The sequence below is a fragment of the Erpetoichthys calabaricus genome, chromosome 17 (genome assembly GCF_900747795.2).
Source record: "Erpetoichthys calabaricus chromosome 17, fErpCal1.3, whole genome shotgun sequence".
Taxonomy (NCBI): domain Eukaryota; kingdom Metazoa; phylum Chordata; class Cladistia; order Polypteriformes; family Polypteridae; genus Erpetoichthys; species Erpetoichthys calabaricus.
The window spans coordinates 56,743,155-56,758,387 of record NC_041410.2 but is presented as its reverse complement, the minus strand read 5'-3'; the positions used below and the strand labels follow the sequence as shown (position 1 = coordinate 56,758,387).

The window sequence follows — 15,233 nt, the reverse complement described above, 5'->3', positions numbered from 1 at the left end:
GCTGACGTCCGAGGTTCGATTATCGTAAGCAAGTGCAGTGAGTGTGTAATTACATTAACGGCATTCGTAGTCTGATTCACAATCTGATTGTATGGGTGGTTACCTACCAGGTAACGCTTATAGTTGGCCACCAAGTCAGGTCGAAGTGATCACTCGAGTAAAGGCAGCTTCACAAAAAAACAGATCCTTAACAAACTGTTATTAGTATATTTTCCCTCAATTTAAAAAGGTTTTATTTTCTTCTTAATAAAAATTTAAAAGCGGTACTTCGCCGGTGCGAAGCACGTGGATTTGACCGACTGACACATACAGACATATTCATGAGTGCAGGTACTTCGGAAAGAAAGCACCGTGTAAACCTAAAGTTTAAATTAAGTTCATAGACCTACAAAAGGTTGCCATTCATTTGAGGCAAGATTGCTTTTCTTCTGTACAACTATACGTTGCATTCTCAAGAGTGTGCTTGCACGGCTTCGGATATAGATATATAGATATATATATATATATATATGTCTATATATAAATATGTAAGCTTATAAGTTCTGCCTTACTTCTCTTTAAGAAAGGAAGATGTAATGATACTTGATTTAAACGATTCCATGTCTTCCTGGGTTTGCTTGGCTTATTGTCAATATCTTTACACGTTTTTTTAAGACTTATTGACTGAAACGGGCTTTCACGAAAAAAGTTAGGGCTTTGCTACAGGATACACCCTCCACAAGTTAAGCAAGTAAAAATAAAATATATATTTCTGTTTTATTTAAACCTTTTAAGTTCGTATGCATAGCCCCATTTGGCCGTTTAATTTTTTTTTTTCTTTCTTCAGTAATATTTAATCTCCTTAAAGAAAAAGAACATATCCATTTTACTTTTTTTGTATCTCTTTAGTAATATTTTAGTGTAAAAGGATAACCAGTATTTAAACCTTTTATGTTACTTTATACATTTATTTTACACAATGTTGAAAAATTAATAAGAAAGCTACATATTTTGGCAGCTGCTGCTTTCATTTTCAATGAAATGAAAAAAGCTCTCCAAGAGAAAACGTCAATGAAGAAGAAACAGTTTGCACTATCTAAAAATGAGAAACCCTCATTTATAAAAGTTTGCTGCAGATGACTTAACTGAAAATAAATGAATAGTTCCTATGTGTATAATACATATTTATCTATTTTACTTATGCCTTTATTCCACCAACTTACAACATCTGAGGTACAATTTGTTACATTACTTTTGTTTTTTGCAGCACAGGCAGGTGAAGTGACTTCCTCAGGGTCACACAGTGGTGTCAGTACCAGGATTTGAACTGACAAGCTCCGGGTTTACTGAAATATTACTGAACAAAGAAAAAAAACGAAAACGGGCAAATAGGGCTATGCATACAGATGTCCATCCATCCATTATCCAACCCGCTATATCCTAAATACAGGAGTCAATAAGTAGATATGTATATATACAGTATATATATATATATATATATATATATACACAGTATATATATATATATATATATATATATATATATATATATATATATATATATATATATATATGTGTGAATGTATGTATTTATGTATATATGTATGTCTATATTTATATATATATGTAGATATGTAAATTTGTATATGTATATATATATGTTTATGTGGATGTGTATATGTGTATATACGTATGTATATGTAGATATGTGTATATGTAGATATGTATATATATGTATATATGTTTATGTATATATAGTTACATAACCTCTTTAACACACTACTTCTCCGCTGCGAAGTGCGGGTATTTTGCTATATATATATATATGACAGCAACACTCATAACAATGACAACACAATTACATTGACAATCATGTTACGTTATTTTTAAAATGTTTCCTTTTTTTTTTTCATAACCTCTTTAACACACTACTTCTCCGCTGCGAAGCGCGGGTATTTTGCTATATATAGATATACATATAGAGATATCAATATATATAGATATAGATATACATATATATATGTATGTATGTCTATATATATATATGTAAGCTTATAAGTACTGCGTTACTTCTCTTTAAGAAAGGAAGATGTAATGATACTTGATTTAAACGATTCCATGTCTTGGTGGGTTTGTGTAGCTTATTGTTAATATCTTTACACCTGTTTTTAAGACTTATTGACTGAAACGGGCTTTCACGAAAAAAAGTTAGGGCTTTGCTACAGGATTCACCCTCCACAAGTTAAGGAAGTAAAAATAAAAGTATATATTTCTGTTTTATTTAAACCTTTTAAGTTCGTATGCATAGCCCCATTTGGCTGTTTTAGTTTTTTTTTTTTTCTTTCTTCAGTAATATTTAATCTCCTTAAAGAAAAAGAACATATGCATTTTACTTTTTTGTATCTCTTTAGTAATATTTTAGTGTAAAAGGATAACCAGTATTTAAACCTTTTATGTTACTTTATAAAGTTATTTTACACAATGTTGAAAAATTAATAAGAAAGCTACATATTTTGGCAGCTGCTGCTTTAATTTTCAATGAAATGAAAAAAGCTCTCCAAGAGAAAACCTCAATGAAGAAGAAACAGTTTGCACTATCTAAAAAGGAGAAACCCTCATTTATAAAGGTTTGCTGCAGATGACTTAGCTGAAAATAAATGAATAGTTCCTATGTGTATAATACATATTTATCTATTTTACTTATGCCTTTATTCCAGCAACTTGCAACATCTGAGGTACAATTTGTTACATTACTTTTGTTTTTTGTAGCACAGGCAGGTGAAGTGACTTCCTCAGGGTCACACAGTGGTGTCAGTACCAGGATTTGAACTGACAAGCTCCGGGTTTGCTGAAATATTACTGAAGAAAGAAAAAAAACGAAAACGGGCAAATAGGGCTATGCATACAGATGTCCATCCATCTATTATCTAACCCGCTATATCCTAAATACAGGAGCCAATCCCTGCCAACACAGGGCACAAGGCAGGAAACAAACCCCGGGCAATGTGCCAGCCCACCGCAGGGCGCACACACCCACACACCAGGGACAATTTAGAATCGCCAATGCACCTAACCTGCATGTCTTTGGACTGTGGGAGGAAACCGGAGTACCTGGAGGAAACCCAGACAGACACGGGGAGAACATTCAACCTCCACGCAGGGAAGCGAACCCGGGTCTCCTAACTGGCACCTTTCACTGCGCCACCATGCCGCCCGCATACAAACTTAAAAGGTTTAAATAAAACAGAAATATATACCTTTATTTTTACTTCCTTAACTTGTGGAGGGTGTATCCTGTAGCAAAGCCCTAAGTTTTTTCATGAAAGCCCCTTTCAGTCAATAAGCCTTAAAAACAGGTGTAAAGCTAAACTTGCAGCACCACTATTCAATTGCACTTGCCTAATGCCTCTCCTAAGGGGACATACTGTGGGATCTGGGCATCCGTCAAAGCACCAATCACAGGCCCGATTAGAAAGCGGGAAGCTGTGATTTGTCGTGTCCCTCCCATGTAACAATCACAGCCCGTGTTTTTACGCACTATGTATGTATGTATGTATATATGTATATATGAAGAGGATGGATGGATGTATATGTGTGTGTTTATGTATATGTGTATATGTATGTGTATATATATATGTTGATATATGTATATATGTATATATATGTTGATATGTGTATATATATATATATATATATATATGTATATGTATATGTAGATATGTGTATATATGTATATGTATATATATGTTTACATAACCTCTTTAACACACTACTTCTCCGCTGCAAAGCGTGGGTATTTTGCTAGTATATATATATATATATATATAGCTCAAATGTGAAATGTTCCAAAATATGAAAAGTAAGTATACATCATTTCTGATCAACTGCATCAACTGAACCCAGGAGTAACTTCTGTGTTCACTGTAAATAAAGTCTACAGCTTGAAGACATTTTACAAATCATTATGGCAGGAATGATGTCAAATCATCTTTGACTTTTTGAGAGATGCAGGGATGTGTTTTAATAGAGGTATCTATTGTACTACTAATAGTAGCACTTTTGACAGAATTGTTGGGCTTATTTAGACAATTGACCTGATCTGTATACCTGATCTGTAGTATTGCTGTGTAAAACAAATTCCATTATGTAACAACTGGTTCTTTAAAAATAACTTTTCAGTTTTATTAACTCTTTAACAATATACACAAATATAGAAGCAGTTGAACACTAATTTTAAACATGCTATTCCTTACTTTGCCCTTCTATTTAAATATTGCAGCTTAAGATTGAAAGCTTTCTATTATAAGAAATGTGAAAAACATCAGTGTGTGTGGATTATGGGATGTTGGTTGGAAGGAAGCTCAGTACTGCAATTCCATTCTCCTTCTTAAATGTATTCCCTTGTGAATTAAAATAAAACTTAAAATTACAGCTTTTATGTTTGGCTTTGACTTATAAACCTTACAGTTAAAATGAGGACACTCAAAAATGATTTTTCAATACTAACTCAAAACCAACCATAAATAAAACCTTTAGCAAATACGCCTCAAATAAATCAAAGCTTAATTTTCAAATATGTATTCAAATTAATAATAAGATAAATAGTAAACTACATAAAGTCATATTTTTTACATCAAAATTGTATGCTAAATATCCAACCATTGGAAAATAACCTGTGGTTAAAAGCTCTGTTAAATAACACAACTTTTCTAATCTTAGACATAATTTTATAGAGTTGTAGAGCTCACCTTTGAATGTTAGTTGTGTAGTTTGAAATTCGCAACAACTCTGTTATGCACTTAACAACTTCCCATGACAAAATCAAGCAAACAGGTATGATATTGTCAGTTAAGGTGGACATATGTGTGTTTGTGACAGTTGACAAAAAATGAGCATATATCCAGAAGTGCGATGCATACAATGTAAGTTAAAGGAAAGAAGAAAAAAGGTGTTCTAGACAATATAAACAGAAGAGAGGCTTGTCTGTCTGAAGTCTTTTTTTAATAGTACTACAGCAGAATGGAAAAAGGAAAAAGACAGTCAGAGACTTTAGCTGGACTCATCATATTTGAAAAACATTCATACAACCACCGGCACTGTCAGAAAGTAAAATATTTTTGCTGTGCAAAAGGAAGTTTGAATCTGTGCTGAAAGGCCAGAAGAGAGCCATGTAATCTGTTATCCCCTGTAATTTTCTAGTCATGTAATCTGACATCCTTAAAACAATAAACTCCAGTAACAACAATGGTGAAGTGTGACATGCTTTTATGTTTGAAGCTCTCTGTTTTGATGCTGATCTTACATAAATAAAGCTCAAAATTATAAAGTTAGTCAGAAATTATTGTATGCTTGTTTTTTAAAATTAGGAATTTCAAAAAATCCTAAAAAGTTTAAAAGTAAATAAAAGGGATTTAGTACTGCTAAATAGAAATGCGACTGATGACAAAATCATTGTGGTTCTAATTACAAATAATTAAGCGAGAGTTTAGATAACAGAATCCGATATTTATTTTTATGGTTTTATTCTGGTACAACAAATCATTCTTATATTGCATATGTTACTTTTGTAAATATTATGCAAATGATTTTTGATCTGGGGCAGATTATTAATTCATAGTCTTAGAAATTTATAGTTTTTAAAAATTTTCTCCTCCATTGCAGTCTGGGTATTTTATTAAAACAGATACTTCATGATTAATGTGGAAAAATGGAATCAGGTCAGATGGCAAACTGCTGGCTCCTTTGCCATTTACATCTCACAACTTTGATCTGATTAAGAAAACAATAATTGTGAACTCACTGCTTACTATCAATAGATGCAATGAAAGATTAGGAAACTTAAAAGGAAAGTTAACTTAAATGAAGCATGAAATGTTGTTTGAACAATAAATGTTTCCGCAGTAGTAATTTGCTTCTAATTAAAAAATTGGGATAGACAAAATGTGTAGCCACTTTGGCCTTTCAGGAACAAACTTGAGGACCCCTGTCGTGGAGGAAGAATGGTAATCTTTTTAATAAATGGTGTGAAAATAATTTGTCCCTCAACATCAGTAACATAAAAGAGCACATTAATGACAAAGTCATTAATGGGCCTATGGAAAGAGTGATGATTAGTTTTAGGTTCACAGGAAGACCATATATCAATAAAGATTGAGAACACTGTGATGCAACTGACAATGGAATGTTCTTCTTATAAAAGGTACTTACTGCAAAGTATATAAACTTCCGCAGGCTCAGTCCATTTTTCATCATGAATATTTGTGACGGAACAAAGGTAAGTGCCTTCATGATTCTTCTCTGCATTCTTGATCTAAATAAAATAATGAGGTCAATACATAGTTTAGTTTTATCTTTACATTTATATGTAGAAAAAAAAAAAACGGACAGGACCACTGCTAGATAAACATGACAAAGGCATTTATTTAATTTTTTACTTACATCCATCATTACCAACTATATAACTTCATGCTGAAGAATTATGAGAATAAAGAAAAAAAAATTATTTGCAAGTGGAGCATTCATTTTTCTTACTGGGATTATTATTGCAAATATTACAAAAATGTACTCTAACATTGATCATCATATCTAAATTGATTCAAAATGAGGAACTAGGTGGTTATGTATAACTGGAATCTTATATGTAATGTATTGTAATAAATAGATTATGAAAATGGATAGATGAGCAAACAAATTATTAATAAAGCAAAATCAAGCAAATAACTAATAACTCATTTTAAAATAACTAGTAACTTAGAATTCTTTGGTAGAATTATAGGGGGAAAACAATATGTTTTTCATAACTTTATATTTTTCAAATACCTGCATATAAGTAACTGCAGTATTTTACAACTTGGAAGGCTAAAAATACTGCCAATCATATTATTGTATTGTGCATTTTGTAATTTTGAGCACCGAATTGTTAAGTTATTCATATTTGATTACTTGCTGTGTTTTTCATTTTTCACATGATATTATAATAATGATTTAAAGCTTAGAATGGCTTCTTACCTAAAAATCAGCGCTGTAATGAATCTTCACCCAGCACCACCCAAATAGCCCAAAGGGCTTATTTCTGGATTTGTGCATGTTTCTCCATATTATAAAATTAGCAAGAAACCTTAAACAAAAGGTGTCAGTTATAATATGGATTCATGTAAAGGCTATGTTTTTATAAATGTGCACAATTAGTGTGACCCAAAGTTGGGCTTCTGTATGAGATTGTGTTTTTCGCTGAAGATTTTCATTCCAATATAACACGTTTGGTCAATTCATTTTATTTTATGTGGAGTTATTCAAAGAGTTACACTGATGTGGATTCAGAACCTATGCATGTGTAAATTTATATTTACTATTTAAAAAAATGTCTTTCTTGTAAGTGCCATTCTATTAGTATCATTGGGAAATCATACATTTTAGGTTTTTCTTCCTTTAACTTTATTATTAATACAAATAATGTTAGTACAGTATTGTGCATACAGAGAGCGATGCCTCACAGTAATTTTTGCAACTGACATGAAAATAATCTTGAGTGATCTAAGTGGCTCTGTCCAATTTTCATTTCACAGCCTCATGTATCCATCATCATGTGTTTGAATCTCGGTGGCTGTCTGGGATTTCCTCCAGGTGTTCTGTTTTTCTACCTGCATCCCCAAAGATGTGGAGGTTAGTTTGACTGGAAACTCCAAGCTAGCTCTGTGTTCTACTTACCGGTAAGATGTTTTCCCTGCTTTGCACTCGATGCTGAAAGGACAGGATTCAGCCGTTTGCAACCTTTGATTGGATTTTTCAGATATGAGAATTTTACGTTAGACTTTCATTACAATAAAGCTTCCCAGTCCTGCCAGTTTGCCATTTTCAACTAATGGCATTACGGAATGCTAACGTATACAATTAGCATGTAGTGGGTGGTGGTTAGGGATGTCTTGTAACTGGATCAGCCTTGAAAATCTTCATATTAACCCACACAAATGGAGAAGAATCAGCTAAAGGAGCAATTAAACCAACAAATGCCATTATTCACTACTGGAAGTTGTTTTTTAGTTGAAATTGAGACATCACAGTTGTGTTTTATTGTGTTCTTTGTGTGTGTCTTTATTATTTGAGAGAAAAAGATATGCCCTTTTAAATCTAATATGAATTTCACACAAATGTCCTTTCTAGTCTGATAAAACAAGCTTGATAGCATTGTTGATTCAAAATAAAAACATTTAATGTCAGAAACAACTTGGCAATTACTGATGCCTCAAAACCTAAAGCATTTTAACAGAAATACAGTAGCATTTTAAAGGACAAATTTGTCTGTTTTTAAAATGTCTGACTCACCCAATGCTAAGAAATACTAGAGTCAGTCATACTTTAACCATATTGTGAAGATTTATTCTGGTTACATGCCAAAGAAGATGTCATGTAGGGTTAGTATGTACTGCAGGTGCAAAAAGTGTCCTGGAAACAATTTACCCAAGAGCACATCACTGAGTGTGTGGTGGTCAAGGGGGTTTGGCAAGAGACCAGTTCCACATTGCTCTTTCAAAAGGTTATGTCTGTGAGGAATGGCAATCAATACCCTATAAACAGTTGTAGCATGTGGTTTATTTTAATAATATATCTGAGGTTCTCAGATTGAAGTTAAATTTTGTTTCAAGATGCACTACACTTGTACACATAAGTCACATAGTGTAAATCTGAGATATACAAAACTGCTAAAACCAAAACTGAAGGCAAATGGTATCGATTCATTTCTGCATGTCTTTTTCTAAAAGTAAAACTGCATTAATTAACCAATTAATTAACAATTGCCAGTGAATCTTATTGTCAAAAAACCCAATTAAGGCTTCAAAGAGGTGCAATGGATAGAGGTACAATGTACACAACTTCTATTTCCTGATGGAGTGATTTCTCAAGTTTTTATTGTTCAAACTGTGAACACAGAGGTTTTCCTTCAATAGTCTGGTTTTCATATAATCTAAAAATGTACAGTGTTATATTGCATTTACATTCTATGGGAGTTTTTGGAGCTCTCACTTTTGAGATCTCAGCTTCACATTTCATGGAGTACACATGAATTCCCAGATTTATGGTAAAAATTGAAGGTCACTGCTGATTTGCTGCTTGCTCCACACAAAAAGTATTTGAAGATAAGCATTCATTTTTATGTGAATGAGTATAATACATGGATTAAATCTGTATTGCATTATCCTTATAATTTGGCCACAAAAATACAATTTAATTTTATATTATTAACTGAGATGAAATGCCAGCGTTACGTAATAACCCAATTCACAACCATGTAATTTCTGATTGGGAAATTCATATTTCCTGTTTGTTCCATAACACATGAAAACATCAATATTTTCCATCTGTTCTTATTATCTATCAATACTCATGCCAAAATGTAAGCATACTCCATGGAATATTTTTTCTTTAAACAGGTGGGCATCTCAACATTTAATCTTAATTTAAACAATATCTTTAGATAAAAGTGATGGAATTGAAAAAAATAATGAAAATTTGACTTTGCCACAATTTATTCAATGCAAAATTAACAGATTACATTTCCTACCCTTGTAAAAAGTAAGTATACCCTTAACTTTAAGAGCTGGTATTGCTCTCTTTGGCAGAAACCGCCCCAAGTAGGCAACTTCTCCTTCAGAATTCTTTTAGCTGTGCGATGTTTGAGACGTGTCTTACGTGCACTGAGCATTTCAAATCACAACGCAGCAACATGATTAGATTCAGATCCAGGCTTTGACTTAGCCATTTCAGAACCCTCCATTTCTTTTTTTTCAGCCATTACTTGGTAGATTTACTAGTATGTTTAGGGTCATTGTTATTACAAGGTTCACTTTCAGTTGAGCTTCAGTATTCTGACAGTCGGTCTCACATTATTCTCAAGCACCATCTGGTACAATGAACAATTCACAAAGGACTCTATGATGGTGAGCTGCCCAAGCCCTTATGCAGCAAATCATTTCCAAACCACAACGTTTCCACAACCAACGTGCCATACAGTTAGTATGAAGTTCTTTTGGTCAAATGCTGTCTTATGGTTTTTGCCAAACATATCTTCAGGTCTTGTGTCCAAATGATCCTACTTTGTGTCAACTAACACAAAGTACATTGTTGCTGAGGTCCTGATCCTTGTCTAAGTATTTATTGGCGAACTTTAGTCTTACCCTTATGTTCTTTCTGGACATTTGTGCGGCATCCTTCTAATGATAGAGTTGTGCATTTTGACATCAGCAGTGGCAAGTTGTATCTGTAGAGCCCCTGATGGAATTATATGGTTCTTACAGCCTTCTTTCAGCAAGCTGCATTATATTCTCAGGCTGAACTTGCTGCAGCAACCTGACCCCGACAAGATGACGGTTGTTAAAATCTTCTCTGCTTGCAAATGATCTTTCGGGTGGTGGAATGGCCAATTTTCAATTGCTGGAGATTTTTTTATATACTTTCACAGGCATCTATAGCTTTATACCTGAAGGCCTAAGAAAGCTCTTTCAGTTTATAAATGGCAATAAAACACACACCAACAACAAGGAGAAAGCCAAAATAAAATTCTGAGGTTTAAATAAGACAGGCTCCTCCAAGATCCTCTCTCATGTTGGTGTACCTGATTCAAGTCACAAATGTAGAGGTGTGCTTACTTTTTCCACATGCAAAATTTGCATTTATGTTTATTTAAATTATATAATGGATTACAAAATGTCAGCATGGCATGATATTTGTTATACTGTATCATCTTTATCTATAAATACTTTTTTAAGGAAGATCAAATCATGGTATATCCATATGTTAAAAAAGAAAAAAAAATTAATGAGGTGTAGTTACTTTTTCACATGACTGTAGAAGAGGCTTTAAAACAAGAGGTAAGAAAACATATTCACAAACATACTGTTTGAACTTTCACAATGCACTCAAAATGAAGAATCTAGTAAATAATATTGTTTAAAATATGAACCCACTTAAATAATTTGTTAGTAAGAAAACCTGTAGTCACAGAAATCCTCTGGAAGTGAGTTTTAAACCCTGGTATAAATAATGAGAATCTGAATTTGTTTCAGTATGCATCACACCAACAGTGCCATGATTAACCAAACACTATAACACACACTTTAGTAACATTGAGAGCTTAAATTTGGAATAAATGGTTTTAAAAATGTTATTGCAGATGGAAGAATGGAGCTTCTAAATGTGGACAATCAACAGAAAGCATTGGGAGAAAATATTTATATTTCTAAATTAAAGATCAAGTCTGAGTGAGTGCTTAACAAATAGGCAACAGGCAGAATAAATATACATCATCATATTTTTTTTTGTCCAATTTAATGTTTCTTTTGTCTACTAGGCAATAGCCAGTAGATAAAAATCAGGGTTTGCGATGCCTCATGTATAATATATTCTAGCATAGTCTCCTAGGAGCTATTACACAAATCATCCTGAGAGTTTTACCTTTTTGAGCTTTGCTACAGATTGATATAACATATGTGGAAATATTCCTTGGACAACAAAGAACCTGTGCTTCTTCAAGAAAGGCAATTGACCTCTGATTTGATTTGTACATTTTAGCCAGTCAACATTTCTTTTCGGGTTAACCCATAAGAATTTACTGCATATATCTGGAACATCTCAAACTCTGCTCTCTGTATGGAGAACAGAATTATGGAAACCTTTCTCTTCCTTAAGTCTATTGCCAGTTCTTCAATTATGTTAACAATCATCTTCAAATGGTTCATAATACAAAATTTAAGGCAGTCTATTCTAAGAATCCTGTATGCTGGACATAAGATAAGGCTACAAATACTAGTCTCTAGAAAAACCTTTACAATATCCAATTAATTTAATATATATTATTTTCAAAAAATGAACTAAAAATGCTGGTCATTTTAATAAAATGTAGTAACTTACAATTAACATTTCATTTGTCTGATTCTGTAATAGATTTCCATTCTTATACCACTGAAGGACTGGACGTGGAATTCCAAAAGCAACACACTGTATCTTTAAATCATGACCTTGTTTTACGGTTGTTGAGACAGGATGCACTGAAATCCACGGTTGTCCTTGCCATGAAACTGATACATCTATCAAAATAAACAAATATCTACATTTGCAAGTACTATATAGAAAAATGTAACAGATTCAGGCCATAACTTTTGTAACATAAAATTATTATTCTAGTTGTGAAATAGTAGAAAGTAATGTGAAAAGTAACATCATTATCTCTGTAAAGTAAAATGCATAAAAGTAATTCAAAATCAATAGGTTTCTATCATTTTAAAATGCTAATAACAATTATAGGTTTTGGACTGAGTGACTTTTATTTAAGTTATCAAGTCCACAGACTCCAAATTAGACACACAGTCAACACATCACTCCAAATATGGTTAAATAATTATTATCGCACTCTCTCTGTTTGTCTAAATTGTATTCATAGACTGCAAAAATGTATGTTGAAAACTTATAGTGGAAATTTTGACACATATAAGTGTAGATAATATAAAGAAGGTAAAATGCAGTATGAATCTCTTTGCTCTAGAAATAAACTTTAATGTACTTTTTTACAAACAAGGATGTTTTATCTTAATATTGTTATTATAAAAAAAAATAACTAAAATGTTTACCTCCTATATCATGAACTTTAACCTTGACCCATTCGCTGAATACACAATTATTATGTTGATCATTCACTCTGCATACATAAACTTGTGTTTTTTCAGCTGTGATGACAAGATCAGATTTTGTGCCACCTGGAACCTGCAATGAAAATGTTAAAAGTCATGCTTATTAAATTTTATTTCTTTTGCTAAATAACGCAATATTTAACCTTGTAAAATGTCTTATTTTTATGATCATAACTTAAATTGATCTGTTGCTCCACTTCAGAAATGGCAATAACATGTTTTTATATATAGAATAAAAAAGTTAACCCAGCCACAGGGGATGCACAAACCAGTGTGTTTCTTCGTGCCGGTCCTAAGCCCAGATAAATGGGGAGGGTTACGTCAGGAAGGGCATCCAGTGTAAAATTTTGCCACATCAATATGCGGACAACAATACAAATTTCCATACCGGATCGGTCGAGCCCCGGGTTAACAATGACTGCCACTAGTACTGTTAGCCAACAGGGTGCTGGCGAAAAATTGGGCTACTGCTGGCCGATGAAGAAGAGGGGGGAGACATGTCCAGAGGCAGGAGGAGAGGAGGAAAGTAAAGACAGTTTACATGATGAGTTGTATGAGAGGCTGGACACTAAGGAGGGAGAAAAGGACCTGTACCGATTGGCTAGACAGAGGGAGCAAGCTGGGAAAGATGTGCAGCAGGTTAGGGTGATAAAGGATAAAGATGGAAACGTACTCACAAGCGAGGAGAGTGTATTGAGCAGATGAAAAGAGTATTTTGAGAGGCTGATGAATGAAGAAAACGAGAGACAGAAGAGGTTGGATGATGTGGAGATAGTGAATCAGGAAGTGCAACGGATTAGCAAGAAGGATGTAAGGACAGCTATGAAGAGGATGAAAAATGGAAAGGCCGTTGGTCCAGATGACATACCTATGGAAGCATGGAGGTGTTTAGGAGAGATGGCACTCATGTTTTTAACCAAATTGTTTAATGGAATCTTGGAAACTGAGAGGATGTCTGAGGAGTGGAGAAGAAGTGTACTGATGCCGATATTTAAAGCAGGTGACAGAGCTGGAGGTGGCAGAGTAAAAGATGCTAAGATTTGCACTGGGTGTGACAAGGATGGATAGGATTAGAAATGAGTACATTAGAGGGTCAGCTCAAGTTGGACGGTTGGGAGACAAAGTCAGAAAGGCGAGATTGCGTTGGTTTGGACATGTGCAGAGGAGAGATGCTGAGTATATTGGGAGAAGGGTGCTACGGATAGAGCTGCCAAGGAAGAGGAAAAGAGGAAGGCCTAAGCGAAGGTTTATGGATGTGGTGAGAGAGTACATGCAGGTGATGGGTGTAAAAGAGCAAGATGCAGAGGACAGAAAGATATGGAAGAAGCTGATCTGCTGTGGCAACCCCTAACGGGAGCAGCCAAAAGAAGAAGATATAGAATAAATAAGTTAAATAATGAAGTCTTGTTTATTTGAGCCAGGGTAAAGTTAGTTCCTCTTTCCCTTTTTGACAATATTTGTACAGGTATAAACCATTTTTAAAGTGTTTAGGGTACTGACTCTTATGCTTAGAATTCTTAGAAAGCTTAGAATTCCAAGAGCAAAACTTAAAAGAAGTGGTGAGGCAGCCTTCTGATGTTATGTAGCTAATATCTGGAAGAGCCTGCCAATAGGAATTCGAAAGGCTAATACAGTGGAGCACTTTAAACAACTGCTGAAAACACATTACTTTAGCATGGCCTTCTCATAACTTCACTTTAATTTAATCCTGATACTCTGTATATTCAATTCATTATAATAACTATTCTTGGTGGCTCTAAAATCTGTACTAACCCCTACTCTCTCTTCTGTTTCTTTTCCCGGTTTTTTGTGGTGGCGACCTGTGCCACCACCACCTCATCAAAGCATCATGATGTTCCTACATTGATGGATTAAAAGCCAGAAGTCTGCATGACCATCATCATCAAGTCCTTCCATGAGAACCCTAAATACAAAGAGTATTGTTTCATTTATGTTAGGTAGAATGCCCAGAGTGGGCTGGGCAGTCTCATGATCTGCCTGCAGATTTTATTTTTTTCTCTCCAGCTGTCTGGAGTTTTTTTTTTTTGTTTTTTCTGTCCTCCCTGGCCATCGGACCTTACTCTTATGCTATGTTAATTAATGTTGTTTTATTTTAATTCTTACTTTGTCTTTTATTTTTCTTTTCTTCATCATGTAAAGCACTTTGAGCTACATTATTTGTATGAAAATTTGCTATATAAATAAATGTTGTTGACTCAAAAAAATGTTAAGACTTTTAATGAAAAGGATCAGTAGATGAGACATTGTTGAACTTCAAGCCAATGTTGTTACCAAAACTGATCTTTAGTTAAGTTCATAATGTTAATCAAAAATCAAAGACCTAAATACCAAGAGCAAGTTCTGTTCCAACATAAGCAGTAAGAGGTTCACGAAGACCACAAAGTGAAACAGTTATTACTAACAGAGATGTGTCATTTTCTAACCTGCTTAATCTAGAGCAGGTCTTGGGTAGGAGGGGGTTGGGGGGGATGTTGGCACTCAAGTCTATCCCAGCCCTCATATGGTGCAAGGCAGAAACAAACCCTAAAAATGGTTCCAGTCTCCAGTCCTTCA

At 33.9% G+C, this 15,233-nt stretch overlaps 1 protein-coding gene across 3 annotated transcripts in view; it reads right to left on the bottom strand.

Moving 5' to 3' along the window:
* The window catches only part of malt3 (MALT paracaspase 3), a 143,548-nt gene that overhangs the window by 56,983 nt on the left and 71,332 nt on the right, over positions 1-15,233 (bottom strand). For all 3 annotated transcript variants that reach the window (XR_007933726.1, XM_028822870.2, XM_028822871.2), the window contains exons 5-7: positions 12,600-12,732; positions 11,884-12,059; positions 6,187-6,289 (exon numbers count right to left, since the gene is read on the bottom strand). Coding sequence is in view for 2 of the 3 variants with exons in the window: in XM_028822870.2 (XP_028678703.2) it covers positions 6,187-6,289; positions 11,884-12,059; positions 12,600-12,732 (412 nt within the window). In the remaining variant the exon portion in view is untranslated. The remainder of the gene's footprint in view (positions 1-6,186; positions 6,290-11,883; positions 12,060-12,599; positions 12,733-15,233) is intronic.